This window comes from Dermacentor albipictus, chromosome 3, assembly GCF_038994185.2.
Source record: "Dermacentor albipictus isolate Rhodes 1998 colony chromosome 3, USDA_Dalb.pri_finalv2, whole genome shotgun sequence".
Lineage (NCBI taxonomy): Eukaryota > Metazoa > Arthropoda > Arachnida > Ixodida > Ixodidae > Dermacentor > Dermacentor albipictus.
In genome coordinates, this window is record NC_091823.1 from 47,292,369 (window position 1) to 47,308,456 (window position 16,088).

At 47.2% G+C, this 16,088-nt stretch overlaps 1 protein-coding gene across 3 annotated transcripts in view; it reads right to left on the reverse strand.

Moving 5' to 3' along the window:
• LOC135898156 (glutamate receptor 1-like) overlaps positions 1 to 16,088 on the reverse strand; it is a 256,360-nt gene that overhangs the window by 33,974 nt on the left and 206,298 nt on the right. For all 3 annotated transcript variants that reach the window (XM_065426936.2, XM_065426934.1, XM_065426935.1), the window contains 2 exons: positions 15,235 to 15,450; positions 3,490 to 3,845 (listed from right to left, as the gene is read on the reverse strand). In XM_065426936.2, coding sequence (XP_065283008.1) covers positions 3,490 to 3,845; positions 15,235 to 15,450 — 572 coding nt within the window. The remainder of the gene's footprint in view (positions 1 to 3,489; positions 3,846 to 15,234; positions 15,451 to 16,088) is intronic.

A 16,088-nucleotide genomic window follows, 5' to 3' on the forward strand; every position in this document is an offset into this window, starting at 1 on the left:
AATAAAATGGAAGGCCGTAAGAGGTGCTCGAGCCTGACCACGCGCGTATTGCGCTGCACTTTAGCGATATCGGAATGGCGCGGCGTCTTCTCCTGAGCTATGTAGCTACGGCAGCATACCCCGTCTTCCGCCAGTAAGCAGCAGCTATACGTAGCCTTGCCATCGCTCACTTTCCCGAAACTGCGCCAGTCTCCTTTTCATACCTCCCTTCCCGCATCCCGTGGGGGGGGGGGGGGGGGGGGGGGGGAAAGGAAAAGAAAACGAAGCATCCTCGCCAAACGCGCCACGTCGCAGCGGCGGCGCCGCGATACAGCAGAGCCTGTCAGAGCAAATCGCCGCCATGTCACGGCGCCTTTATTTCTCCCGTCCCTTTTCCACCCGCATCGCTCGCGGCCTCCACGGAAGCGCGCCATGGACTCTGTAGACCATGTAGCCTTTGTTCATCTGCTAGCGCAGGGAGTTAGGGGGAAGGAGACAGATCTTTGCCTCGAGTGCAGGTCTTTGTCAACACGCCTTCTATTCGCGCAACGGACGCATCGATACGCGTCGTCAGCTGTGTGCATACAGGATCCCTTAGCCTTCTCGTGTATTTGGTCCCAAACTTTTATCTTTTTTCGTCCTGCCTCCTGTACTACACCTCCCTCGCGCATCGGCGGCTGGGTATGCATTGGTGGCAGTGTTGCGAGAAACTTTAGAAATTGCCTAATATATCGACGAGGGTGATACCTTGGAGAAAACTTTCACCTCTCTCAGCATTCTGGAATGTCGATCCCTCGGGATTCGGCACGTCGCGTCAGTGAAGACGCAACTGAGTGCAGCTCACGCTAAATTGTATAGCCCCCCCCCCCCCCCCCCCCCCCCCAATCACGGGACAAGAAGCTGCGTGTTTGTTACACATCGGAGCCGCCGCTTTCTTTCCCGGCGCATTTGTTGTTGCTGCTGCTGCCGTGGGATGTTTAAACGAAGCTCGGAGTTGTCGAGTGCACGCCCCACCCTATTTATTCACGGACGACGAGAACGGTCGTTAGCGTGAATGCGCCGAATATACATTCCAGTGCTTAGCATATCGTGGGCCTCTTCGTGCGAACGATCTTTTGTTTTTTTTCTCCCCTTGTCTTTTCTTTCTAGGCTGGCTGACAAGGAAAGAAGCTTTGGTCAATTGCGCTTAGTCGGAAGTGTGTTGCTCAGACAATGTAAGCAGACTCTGTAGCGGAAGCTTACTCTCCGATAAGTTTGCCTTCACTGGCACCGCTTGTAGCAGTTCTGCATGCGCGATAATTTTTTTTATCCTCGTTGTGAGGAGCTGGCGTCTGGTTCGAGCGTCAACGTGGCGTTATGAAAGACTAATTGCACGTGCTTGCCTCCGTTTCGCTTTTTTAAGACACTTGTAAGCGTCTTACGGTTGGGTTTCGTCAACTTCGTGCCAACATTTGTAGAGAGACTCGCTCCATCGGGCACATAGTTGAACCAGTGAGCGAGGAATAAGGGACAAAAAAGTATTTCGCAAAGACACGTTCCTCTCACGAGCAAGAATTTCACTGACACTGGCCTGTTTCAGGTGCAGAGAAAACTTGTGGCAAAATTTCGCCTCTTTGACCTCTGACTGTTCGCTGTTTGGCACCACGCAAGGCGAACCTGATGACTCCTTGGCCCCAAATTTTCTATTCTGTTCAGCATTATGATAGATTTTACTCTTGCCACACAACAGCTTCACGGCTAAGTTATACCCATCAGCTGTCCGTCAGTAGCTGCAGGAAAATATTCGTCACCACGGATAAACGTTTGGACTATTATGGTACTTTAACTTGGTGCGTACTTTAACTTGGTGCGTACTTTAACTTGGTGCGTTCTAACGAGCTTCTAGTATTATCCCAAGAACGTTTGTTAAGGTCGCATAGCTTGAGTGCGCAGATAAGTACTTCGATGTTGAAGTCGAGTAGTGCTACCCTTCCTTCGCAGCTGATTTCTGTACTCTGTTCAACTGCTAAACCATACTATCGCTCCCACATAGTTATCTGTTAAACTGATGGTTTTTATCTTCGACGTATCCGAAAGTTTGTTCTGGATTTCCCTTTGTCTATCGCTTATACGCAACCAAAATTGGATTGGGGAGAGGACAGGCTTTGTACGCCAAAGGCTGACGGAGGCTTATTTGCACGGCATTACAAGAGCGATCTCTCTTTGGCGCGTCCATGATTGCAGCCTTTTTGCCATAAAACGTAACTCGATAATTACAGTTCGTCGCAAGCAGCTACCATAATCAGCGGGAGCTGCATAGTTCGGCATACAGTAGCGCTACCGCGTGGTCAACCACATCTAATGTCTCGTTATATGGCTATACTCCTACATGGCCATCGCCTCTGCAACACCTAGCGATCTCACGGCTACTGAGTTTCAACACAATGAACAGCGTTAAGAAATATGGTTTTCTGCTCGACGTTAAACAAACAAATAATAATAATAAAAAACTAATACGAAGAAAAAGAAAGTGTGAAACAGACTATTTGATTTCGCCCTGGAAGTTGTTGAATTCAGAAGCAGCTTTCGGGGCAAGCATTTTCAGGAATACTATCAAACTTATGTACGCTCACGCTGTACGCTACATAACAATTTTCACAGAAAGATTGGGGGCACCAAACGCAAGAGCGATTGGGCATTAAAACCATAAAGGGCGTGATGCTGTATATAACGAAAGGGCGAAATGAAAGAATTCACCAGTATCAGGTCTAGGTACAGAAAATTAGAAAAGAGTGCTAGGTCCCCTATAACTCACCTATTTACCGACACGTAGTGTCAACACTTGGTGAAATCTCCCCATGGTGGTGTGAGTTTCGTTCCAGTTTTTGACAGGAAGGTTATCAAAGACCCTGACTCCAAATGCGTCTGCGATTCGCACGCACATGTCTAATAATGACTGAAACTTCGTAATCATGGCAGATAAGCATCATGTTATACGCTACCTCATAAAAGTAAAAGGCGCACTGCATTCTACCTGTAACCAGCCTTCCGCTCATACGTGCCTGAAACTTCTTCACAAAATGAGATAAGCAACAGATGTCGCTTTGCGTTGTCCAAAAGAGATAGCTGCGACTGATTTAGCTTCAGCTGCGTCGCTCTGAGGCCTGCCTAATAAATTTCAGATCTTCATCACGATTCGAGATAAGCATCATACGTTTCCTTGTTCGGAACGAAAGCGAAAACTGTGATGCCTTTATGAATGCATTTAGCGTGCCGGGGGGCCACCCACTATAACGTGTCTCACAGTTTACGTCTACATAGCAAAGGGAGATAACTAACGATACCTTGCAGTATTGCGTAGGACCGAAGGCTATGAGGCACTTCCGGGGCGTGCTGTATCGCGGAGCATGCTTGCTAAGTGCGTGAACAGAGAGTTGAGAGGGGGAAGTTGCGCAATCGTGCGGCACTCGGTGCGTCAACGTGTGTGTGTGTGTGGCGAGGGCCTGCGCGGGCGGCCTGTGTGTCCCGTACCTGGGGCAGATGTCGCATCCCTGCTGCATGAAAGCGCCCAGGGAGAACCAGAGACTGTTGTAGAGCGAGAAGTCGTTGGACACCGAGGGCCCCACGAAGGTCTCCTCGTAGCGCCACTCGCGCGGCGAGAACCGGCTGACGAGGAAGAGCACCACCGAGACGCCCACGTAGGCGAATATGATGCACATCCAGATCTCGCGCGACAGCGGGTTCATGAAGGAGAACACGCCGGGCTTCTTTTTCATGGGCTTCTTGATCATGATGCTGATGCCCAACGACATGAAGGGCTTGGTGAAGTCGATCACCCGTTCCCGGGCCGAGGTGATGGTCAGAGGCGCGATCGCCATGTTGGCCTCCTGGAAGAGAAAGCACACCGCGTGTGATGTGGAATAGCACATTACCGCTGACTGAATGTAGCGAAAAAGAACAGATCATGCGAATTCGTTCTTTCGAAATTGACAAGGTGGTGAAATATGTGTGAAATCAAATTTTGACGAGCCCCCCGAAAATGGCCCATACAAGTTCCTAATGCAGAGTACCATTGGCGAACTCGTGGCTGTTTCCTTTGTAGTTAAACGGCACCTTTAAGGTGCCTAAGGTGGTAGCTACGTGGTACTTTAAGATACCATGTGCCTACGTTTTACTCAGCCAAGGAGTACCTAGCTATTTAGTGCGTATCTAGGTGGTGGCTACGTGGTATCATAAGGCACAATGTAGCCGCCCCCTAGGTACCTTATATACCAGGGAGCTACGATCCTAGGAAACTTATTGCCCCTGTCACACGGGCACCCGTAACGCTCTGTTAACTCCGTCGTCTTCATCTTGAGGGTGATGCACTCGCTGTCACGCAATCGTCTCTCCGCTAAGGGAGTTTAATGCAGCTTTTGTTCAAGGGAGGTCGGCGATCTCTCTCGGCGGCTGTAGGGAGTACTCCCGTGCCCGTACTTGCTGTTGCAAAACCGAGAATTTAACTATTATTTGCATTAAACCTAATGTTGCGTGTGCTGAGAACATTTCTATTGAATTACACAAAACGTTCACGCACAATTCAGCAACAGTTATGCTTGCTGCTGCACAATACTCTCGACCTATAGGTCGCTGGGCGCCATGTTTTTGTCGTCTCGCAGGGCGTTTGTTTACGCGAACCCGACCCAAGCGGTTCGAGTCGGCTTGTCGGGCTGGAATGTACCTGTCGAGGTCATGTAAACGCTTGCCGGTTGGGCTGATAAAGCGTCGAGTTGAGCTCAGTCAGCCCGCGTGGGGTAGGCGGTAGCTACGAGCGTAAGTAGAAGCTAAATTTTTGTACTGTTCCAAAAGCCAAACAACGCTGAATGCGCCTCTGGCGGTTTCTTTTAATAAATCGCTATTGGCCGTCTGACACTACCACAACTTTCTTGAGGTTGAACTCCCGTAGAAAGTCTGGCGCTCTCTTATCCTAAAGGAGTTCGTGCGTGCCCGTGTAACACGGGTATGAGATGCCACGTTGCTGCTAAGAAAATTGCTATGGGTCTTAACATAGTGCGACTGACGCAGCACAGCCGTGGCGCTTTCCCGCCAGTAAACGAGATTTAATTACATAAGGCGCCAACATCTGCTAGCAGCTGGCACACGACGCGGGTAAATGGAGATCACTGGGAGAGGCCCTCGTCCTGCAATGAACATAAAATAGGAGGGTGATGGGCGTCGATGGTGATGATGTTGCTGTTGTTATTGGTGATGATTATGAACGAGCTAAGGGTACTTTGATGGTGCAGCGTACGAAGAACTCACTGTTGATTCTTCGTTCACTTTGAGGATTTCCGCAGAATTCATTAAGCTGATCAATTCATTGTTGCCGATTCGTTCGTATTCGCCCCGCCATCTACTGCACTCCTGCTGAAAGCCGGTAGTGTAGATTTAATCCTGCGAACCGTGACATGCATACTATATTTTGCGTTTCTTGCTTTCTTTCTCTGTTTCTGCACCAAGAATCTTTCATATCTTTGACTTGCGCACGTACCACACCCGTCAGGTTCTCTTATGGTGACATTTTGAAGCTGAACTACAGTATTTAACATATTTATACTTCAGTTACTAAGCGCGCAGCTTTTTAGGCAAAATATATTATGCTAACGAGCCCGTTAACCGTCATCAGTTCATGCTGTTAACGTGCACTGCCATGAAAGCTCTACGAAAAGGAGGGGGAAAAAAAGAAAGAAAGACATCTCGTCGTTTTCCGCTCACTTAGAGCTCTTCTTGTTCGTCGATTTCCTGTACGAGCTGATTACACTGCCGCAAAGTTCCTCCTACATTTCCACTGTCGTCGCTGACGGAGCATATGCGCTAAGCATCTATCGATTGAAGACATATGGGACGTAAATTCAACTCGCAGCGGGACGCCTGAAGTATACGAATGGAGAAAGAAAGTAAATAAACGATGCCATCAACGGCGGGGATGCATTAAAGCTATTGTGCAAACCACAGCGGGCGCCCGAAAACGAAAACAAACTCGCCTGCCGCCCGGATATGTTTTCACACACACGTGTTCGAGAAATCAATACTTTTCAACAAATAATGGGCAGAAGGGAAGCTTTAAGAAACGCAACAGTTCACGCTCCTGCTGTTTCTGATGTTTGTCTCGTTTTATGGAAGGACATTCGTGCGTGGGCAGGGTTGGGGATGGAGCTGAGAAGAGAATAAGTTCTGGTTTTCCAGCTATGGGGAAACAGCGCGAGGAATGGAAGCTACGCTGGATGGTGGCACGATTGCTTGGGCCCGTCATTAGGGTTGCCAGCCGCCGTCGCTGTTATAATTTGGACGCTTTCTCTCGTTTCATCACGGCACCAGACGCAAGGACGCAATCGGAAAGCCGAGACTCTCGCGTAAGAGCCGGGAAACTAATAGCAGCCCGTCCGCGTTTCTTTATTATTATTTCATTTTCGTTCTCGCCCGTTCTAGCTTTCGTTGGCGGCTGCCAAGCCGAGCAGCTAGGCCCGTTCTCGAGACTCAGCCTCCTCCCACACGGCCTCAACCCCGTTTCGTTTCCTTTCCCATCGGTCTCCTTTTTCACATGCCTCTCAACTAAACAGTCTCAAAAGGCGCGCGCGCGCGTTCGTCGGGAATGAAATGCCTCGCTTTTTCTCGATGCTATTGATCCGTTCCTGTTTGCTGCGAGGTGGAAATAATAAATCCAAGATAGCATAGTCTTGTGGTTTAAGCCGAAAGTGTCCTAACTTCAATGTCGTTCGCAAGGGTTAGGCTGGGGGGAAGTGTTTGAAACGGGTACGCACAACTTGGAGTGGCTAGAGCGCGGAGAAGGGGGGGGGGGGGGGAGTGAATGGCGACGGGGACGGGTGTGTGCTCTCGTCGCTGAAAGACATGTCTCGCCACAAGGCTGTCGCCGTCCCGTGGCCGTTCGCATGTACAATACGTTCGCTCGAAGAATCACGCAATTTGCGCAAACAAGGGCTTCCTGATGCGGGCGTAATTTTTTACCCCAGCGCGTTCCGCCCGGCCGCTGTTTATTTGGTTTTCATTTTATTCGAACTCCCTTTCCTCCCGCCTCCTTCCTTCCTTTCTTTCCTTCCTTCTTTCTTACTTTTCTTTTCTTCTTGCGTTTGCTTCCTCTTAGCTTGGGAGGCCCGCGGTCGTGTGAGGATGTTCTGCTCCATTATGCTAATTACACTTGAGTGTAAGGCACTGTGCGCCCACCCACGCACAAACAGATTTAATTAGCGGACCCCGCCAAAACTTTCATAATGAAGAGAATAAAGCGAAAAGAAGGCGGCGAGGAGATGGAATTATATTTTCAGGAGGGTGTTGGAGGGACAGAGTGGTGAGGATGTGTGGCGCAAGATAAAATTGAACCTCTCTAGGCAGCAGTGAAATTGGAATTTCTCGACTGTACAATGATGGGAGCGCACGCAGCTCTTCCATTGCCGGGGTGCTACATTCACCTTAGCTCTATTCGGCACCGTACATTGTCACACGGACGGCCGTAATTGTCTTTTGTCAGCGGCCAGACATTACGATCGAGAGAAAGGCTTTTGATATTCAGATGATGCGATTTCGGCACTCGTGCTCACAGCGAGACGAGGGTCACGGAAGGAAATGTAGAGTGGCTGGTTTGCATAGCCAAAATGGCGTTTCGAAGGAAACACAGAAAGCGCATGCGCTATTGTCTGATGCAGAGACTGCGAGCTTTGCGCACACTGAATTCACTGAACGGCTTCACCTACGTAACGATTAAAACTCTTGCTCTCCTTCAACGGGAAGAGGTAGCAGAAACGGTCGATCTTGTTTTACGTTTTTTTTTGAGACGCGTCTCCTTGATCCCCGGCATCGAGCTTATGCTACCGAAAGCCGCCCGAGCGTTTCAATAACTTTCCAAGCACGCTTTACACGGCTCTAGTTTGAAGAGTTTTGTTCTCTCGAATCTGTTGTAGTGGGTATCATTTCGTTCGCTGTAACAACTCGTCGGCTCGCGTTCCAAAAATAACTTATGCGCGGCTGGACTTGCTAATCCGGCGCTTGAATGCTCGTTAAGTCATCAAATCTCACGTCTGTTTCACGGGGGGAAATCCCACGTTCTTGCCTCCGACGAGAGTGCCAGGAATCGCAGCGCACCCGTGCCGCAATTTCGGTGTGGCGTGAGGCAGTCTAAGTTCACAATCATTACTATGAAGCGTATATGCCGTACGTTCTCGCCCCTCGTCGACGACCGTGCAAACCAGCACTGATTACCACGCTAACTTCCGCTTAGTTTAATAACGCAGCGCCACGTAGCAGCAGATTGATTATGAGAAGCACCGTATGGCTGAAATCTGCTAGTTCATGTTGAACATCTCTATACGATGCGTGCCGAAGCTGTACGTGAGTGACAAACTAAACTGGGGACCTCGTGATAAGTAGCAGAAGAACATAGCTACTGAGCTGAGAGTGCGGCGTGTTTTAGCTCTGAAGCCAGAGAAGTTCCGCTCCCCCAAAATTTCCATGAAAATTGCCAAAGACTAGTCCTTGCTTGTAAAAGCCAGAATTCCCGTCGCATTGCTCGCTCGAAACGAGCCACACCCGTCAGCTCATTCTAGGGCATGCAGCCGCTCAAATATATATATATATATATATATATATATATATATATATATATATATATATATATATATATATATATATATATATATATATATATATATATATATATATATATATATATATATATATATATATATATATATATTTACAGTTTATATGTTGCGCGTCCATTTGTAAACAAAGAACTGAAATAGGGCGAACTAATTTCTTCAGCATACTCAAGTGAGGCTACCTTCTTGAACTTCGGAGTAAAAGCAGTCATTGGCTCCTGTGAAACAGAGCGATTCGTTGCAGAGCAGTATAATTAGTAGAAACGACTGGTAGGAAATTAGTCATCGTGATGGAAGCAAGACACAGGGAATCCTTCAGGGATGAATTTACAGATGAGTCAAGGCGAGGTGCGTGTGCTCTTGGTGGAAGGAGGGGGGGGGGGGGGGGCTGGAAGAGGGTGGTAGGGTTGAGGGCGTAATTTTTTTGTGCATACTATAACCGTGAAAATCGTGTAATCTTTTTCCACAAACAGATTGAACGAATGCTATTTTCTTGTAATATGCGTACATGTATATAGGATAATGTGGAAGCTTGTGTAGAGTATGTGTAATCTGGGCTTTACAGATACTATAGGTGCACGGCGAACATTCTATAGGCACTGTCCAATTCCAACACGCCGCTGCACATGGTCCTGTCGAGGCTATGTAAGGAAGTGGAACATATTGTGTCGTGCATACCGCCTCTAAGGAAACGAGCTTAGTCGGCACTGGTCCGAATCTGGCCTATAGCCAACGTTATGCGCTAAATGTGATCATCACTAGCGCCCTCCTGACGCCCGAATGACGTCACGACAAACTCGATGCCCTCGGGAAATCGAAACACAAATGCTTCGCCACAAATGATGGCATCCTAAATTATACATCGCGTGCTGAAGATCCTAGGTTGCACGACGTGATTACTGGGTTAGTTGCTGCGTATTGAATAAATCGAAATGCATAGCTTTCGCGCCACGAAATGCATCAAGCTTTATCAAGAAGCTCGCTCTCAGTTGAGCTTCGGAGAAACTTCGACAGTGGCGACTACATCATTATCGTCTTTGTCGAACAGCTCGCTCTCCTGAGAATTAACGCGTCATGTCCACTTAAAACACTCTGCGTTGCATATTTGCAAATCATCGCTAAACCACGCATATCTCAAGAAGAAGAAAAGAAAAAAAGAAAGAAAATAAAATAAAGCATGCCCCACACCGTGTGTCTGCCAAGTCCTCTGAAAGAACGATGTGCTCCTTGTTTTTGTTTCTCTCGTTATCTCCCCATGAAGACTATACTTTCACATCTTGTGTTGTTTCCCGCGTTTGCAATTCCTTCCGTTAATTATCTGCATTGAAGCAAACATTAGCTCGCTGAACGCTTAGTTCGCGATGCATCGTGCATTTTCCTGGCGCGACAAAGAGGCATTCTTCATCCGCGGCCGTGCGAAGACGCTGACAAAGAAAAAGAAAATAAAAGAGGTGTTTCCGAGGTACTTCGCTTTGTACTCGGCACTTCAAGCCCAACGTCTCGTGAGGATTTCGCCGACGGAACTTCAGAAAACTTGAGAAAGCGTTCCTGACGCCGCACGCCGATTCAAGTGCACCCCTGCGGAGTGACTTCTGCCGTCCTGCATGTTTCCATTTTTTAAGGCGCCGAACGAGTATGCGTCGAATATATCTTGCATCATTAAGGTTTCGTGGGCGCTTTCTTGAAGTTCCTACAAAGGCTTTCGACTGACGATTCGCTCTGCGAAAGATGAATGAAGAGCGGCGAAACGAAAAGAAGAATGAAGAATGCTGGAACGGTGGCACTGCAGGAAAGCTCTGTGCAAATTTTTGAAGCACACGCGCTTGTTGCCAAGCGCACCGTGTTTCTGTGTCGTTAGGCGGGATGCGTAGCCGTGTAGTAGCGCAGCTGAAATATTGAAGTCTTGGCAGCTTATATCGCCGTCTGAGCTTAAGAGAGTACCCTTACCCTATTGCAATTCATATAGCTTTAGCATTTCTCCTGGCTCACGGGAAAAAACAAAAAATCGGAGGGTGCTTGAGCTTCGCCTTTAGGGTTGGAACGCCGATAGCATTCAAAGATCTCTGACTGCTTGTCACGCTTCCGGGCAACTGCAGCTTATACGTAACCGGAATCGTTACCGGGAACCGCTGGTGGCGAAATCTATGCGCGAAGGCAAGCTTTCTGGTAGAAACGCGGCGTCTTACGTAGGTCGATTTTCTGTTATTGTTTCGCGCTCTTGATATTTCAGTTTGGGAAGAGTTAACATAAACGCACGTATTGTCTGTGTTTTGTTTCATGGCATTCGTTTGTGGGCTGTCGTTCTCAAAATTCCAAAGAATAAATTTGCAAAGAACGTAAGACAAGGTATGAGCAACTTTAGCGATAGAAGGACAACTTTAGTGCCGTTAAAGGCCGTGTCACATGGCGCAATTTTCACTCAGCGACACGGCGAATTCCGTCGCACAGCGACAGCCGCGACGTCATGGGCTCTCCGCGACTGGATTCAAACAAGTTGGTCGCGTCGTCGCTGAGTCGCAGCGATCAGCGAGATGTGGGAGGGGCACTGTGTGCGACGAAACAAAGCGCCGTCAAAATAGGCGCTTTCCCGTTTTACCACGCGTTGGTAGCTCGGTGGAGCAACGTCGCGCGCCAGTTGTTACGTTTTAATAGGGCGTACCCACCAGCGCCTGCGGCTTAGGAGCTGCATAAACATTTTTTTTCCGCTTACACAATTCGTTTAAAAGGACAAGCTGCACGCTATCCAGGCTGGGAGCAGACGCCGTCTCAACATAAGGCACATACCCACTTGATCGCCACCATCGTCAACCTCTTCATCGCTTCAAATTGTGCCAGCTGCTTATGCATGTACACGCAGTAGTAGCTTGTTCTTCTGCAAAAGCAAATACTCCTCTCGGAAAGACGTTGTGGATTCCATAGTAACAACAAAACCAGAGTGTACTAAACGGAACCACCTCACCGACACCGCACAAGCCGTACGCTCATACTTTCGGTGGTATGTAGCGTCTCACTGACCGCATATGCAAGCTGTCTTAAAGCCTCAATGCTTTTAAACGTTAAAAAATGGTGTACTTATTCTACTATCGAATAATAATAGGAAAATACGAATGTTTGACTAGTTTCCATCTTGTTTTTATTTAACGATGCAGTCATGGATACTTTGTGAGCAGTGGGCAACCTTGCGCATCGCTGCGATGGAAATCGCGCTGCCGCAAACGCATGCGCGAAAGCTGTCGGCGAAAATCGCTCTGCAACGTGCCCGGCAGGACGATGTTTTTCGCCCCAGTCGCACCATGTGAAACAGCCTTAAGACGGTTTCACTCGCGCGATAACAGCAGCGAGAGAGCAAACCCGAAAAACTTCCGGTCACGGGGCTCATCAGCCTATACTGCGCCGGAGCACGAAGCGTGTTTTTAAGTTCTTCCACTGTGCGGGAAGGCTATCTTTAAGTTTTGAGTTAAAAGACAGACGCATTACGCCTTAAGATTAATACATAAAATTTCTCGTATAACTGAGGGCAATCTTGACTTGTATTGTCGTTAGGTACAGAGGAAAAGTGTTGAAAATCTGCGGGGGAAGATTTTAACGCCCTCCTGCTATACTCGATATAGCAGCCAATGCCTTTCTTGCTTGCTAGATTTAGCGGGCTGAGTCAGTGAACAAAACCGGAAGCCATCCATGATCCAGGGCCTATGTTTGTAAACAGTGAAAGGGTCTATAGAATATGCGTGGTCCGCGATGATTTTCTTGGCCGCGGACGCCAGAGCCGACGTCGACGCCGACAGCGGATTTTCTGCGACGCGGGGTCCTTAACGCTATCGCGTTAAAAAAAAAAGAACAAAAAAAGAAACCCTGACCAAGGTGGTGCGTAACGCACGACCTTTATAATGATGAAAGATTATTCTTCATGCCATTACTATAAATATTGGTTGCTCTTAACGCTCAAATACTAATTATTTCCCCCAGAATTGACGATAATGCTGATAGCGCACGCTCTGCATGATAGGCTAGCTCATTTTGGAAACGAACGTCCGGTTAGTACTTTGGCGTGAATCAGGGCTGGGGAATTACATAAAGACTTGCAATTGCGTTTATATTTCATATCTTCCGTATGAGACGCTTTTTCTCTGGTAAAATAGAAGAACTGTAGCAGTTGCGTAATACTTATCATTTATTGGGGTTTATACAAGAGGGAACTGTACAGTATACAGTGCACGGCAAATACTGTCATCAGTGCGGTGCGATGCGAACACCTACGCCGCATTAAATACAACGCAGCTGCAACAGTTATTAAACTTACAAAAAAAAATAGGGACATCTTGTAAGGCCCGTCAAACAGACATTTATGCATACCAGTGCAGTGTACAGTCGTTTACTTCACATGCTTTAAGATTGTATCATACTGTTCATGTTGTGTATAGATTGCATGTTTCAGGATAGCGAGTTTCTAAACTATTTTATTCCATGCTCCCACATGCTTTCACAGCGAAGCTCTTATGGCAACTACAAGCTCTCGAAAACATTATATACGTGTTGTCACAGCGTTCTGGTGTTCCGGGATGAAACAGGTCATTCAACGTGTTTATATTTGGAGTAAATAGGAGGCACGCTATGAGTTATATGCAGGCAAATTTTGAAGTATGTAGGTAGGGGATAAATAAGAGTTTAAATACCTTCGTTTTTTTTTCTTGTTAGAGGTGTTAGAGGCGTTAGGTGAAATGATTGTAGTATTTTTCCACGGCCCCGAGAGAACCAGAGGCGGCAGCAATTTTATACATGGAAGGTTGGGTGATGCCTACCGAAAGTTCGAAGTGTGTAGGAGTAATGTCGTGTTTAACTTTTCGCGTACTATCACAGTGCAGCCAGTCTGAGGATGATGATGATGATGGTGATGATGGTGATGATGATGATGATCTCAAAGCCGTTGACACCCACGCATTTTAGGGAGTTGGCCAGAAATGGGGTGAATTTCAGAGATGCTTTGAAATTATGTTAAATAAGCGAAATAAATTAAAATTCAGAGATACATTATTTTTAAACAGTCATCTAGTATGGGGGATAGTCTAACCTAATAAACCCTGCGTCGTCTTCTCTGTCCTATTGATAAAAAGGAGAAAAATTGGCACCCACGTAGACAGTAGCACGTAGCTATAAATCAAACACACAGTGGTTTTTCAGGAAGAAAAAAAGTTCTTTCTGAGAAACCAGTATGGGTTTCCTTTGTAGAATCGTGCCGCAGTAAAAGTTGACGCCGACTTTTCGCTTCCACAAAACTTCCTCCACATTACAGATTTTCGCAGAACCGATTTGCCATATTATTCCCTTTGGTGATCTTCACCTTTGTCGCTCTGTTCGTAGCACTGTGGCAACATGAACCTTGAAAATAATTGCTCAGTACTCTTTCTCTCCCTATATTAAGGAGTTATACCGGGGCGTAGTCAGTCTACCCGGTCTCCTCAGTTAAACAATGTACGTTTCTTTATTTCTTCACAAGTGAGTGCCGTATCCGTACAACGCAATGGTTTTGGAGCAGTGAGCACCCTTTGGAATCGCCCAGCGTCTTTATCAATTAATAGTATTTATCCAACTCTTTAAGTAGGTAGTATGCGTCCCACAGCTTCAGCTTCTTATGCAAGCGCGGCGCACTTCAACTGCAATGTTCGGTGGCCGCCTTGAGGCACGCGCGCTGATTGCAGTCGACCTCACTGCACATCAATAATGCAAACTGTCTCTCGTGTCAGTGCAGCATACTCCGGCTGTGCAGAAGCCCATTAAAATTTCTGTAAGATGATCGCCGATCCTTTCCGCACGCACGATATAGTAGGCATTAAGGAACTGGAGAAAACAAAAATGAACCAGGTCCAACTCGGCCAAAGAAAAAAAAAGAGAGCAGGAAGTTAGTTTATGGTGACAGTTGCAGGTTAACTTTTGATCCATTAACAATAAACTGCATGCAAATGCCCTTGCACATTTTAGAAGCACCTTGATGCTGGTTTTAATTCTGAAGCGTTGGAGAGGCATGTGTAATGAGGAAACGGCTTTTAGAGGTTGCAAGCAAGCACACATCCGGCTGTTATACGTAGGTGACCTAGATAAAAACATTCAGAATGATAAAAAGATACCGTGTCATACAAATGCATAACGTAGGTCTCGCAAAAAAGAAAAAAAAGGTAAGTAAACGAAAAAGAGATAAGTGAATGAATATACATTGAACAAGAAGTGAACAGTACGAGTCGCAGTTGCTATGTTCATTGGTAAACTAAGCACGATTTGAAGCAGACAAAAATAAAAGTATTTTTGTAGACCCTCTAGTTTCTTTCTTTACCAAATCAGTCAGTTTATCGCTCCTGCCTTTCTGAGCTGCTCGGCAAACTCACGAGATGAGTTGAGCACTTCCTGTGGAGTGAGGCCGTTTTTTCCTCAGACTAGTTTCTTTCCACAAAAGTTTCTTTCGCATAAGCTGAAAGACACATCGGCCACAAATGGGACAGACAAGAAAACAGATTGACGGTGACAGTTCCTTCTTTGCTTGTGTCCTGCTTTCGGTAAATATGTATTTTGACGAATACCGAGAAGCCCAATATGCACTTCCCTTTCGCGTAAAGTCCGTCGGAAACAGACTCACCTGGCGAATGAGCTCGCCGACCATCCCGTTCCATCCGGCCTGCGAGTTGGCGTCTTGACCACCGTACTTCGAGTCGTTGACCAGCTTAAGCGTGTAGTTGAACTTGAGGTTGTCGGCAATGAGGTCGGCCAGGTCCTTGCAGTAGCCCTCGAACACGTCGTTGCCCGTGAGCACCTGGCCCGGCTCGGGCTTCTTGTACATCAGATAGGGCTCTTCCTGGCGCGCACAAACCACGGGGCATGCCTCAGCGCGCGCAGCCAGAGCAGTCTAGCTGAGCCCCCAGACCCCACTCTCCTAAACCTCGACGTCACGAACACAAAGTAAGTAAACTGTGCTCATTATTATACAGAATACACAACGCAGTAAGAACAAATGATCGGTCGAGACAGGACAGTGCTTGTGCTGTGTCGATTTGTCGTCTGTTCTTACTACGCCATGTATTCTGTACATGGCGCAGTATATACGACGCCCTAAGTTAAACGCGCTGTCTCTTCTTTTGCACCCATATCTCAGCGTAAGAACTTTTTGGCTAAGAAATTGCGTACTAATAGCGAAGTTTAGTGGATTCTGCCCCAGATTCCCGAAAGAGGTGAGTTCGATACTTCTACTTCATAGAGTAGCGTGCGAATAATGTTGGAGCAAATAGCAAAAGCGGGGAAGAGAGAACACTTGCTCATGCGTGTTCGCAGCACAAGATCAAGCACAAGCACAGCCGCGCAGTCACACGAAACCATACACTAAGTCGTTAGTAAAACAAAACAAACAAAAACAGCTTCCATTCGGCAGTATGCTACACTTTTTATTGCTAAACACTACTTGTATTCACAACGCTGTTGACATTCGTGCCCAAGTGA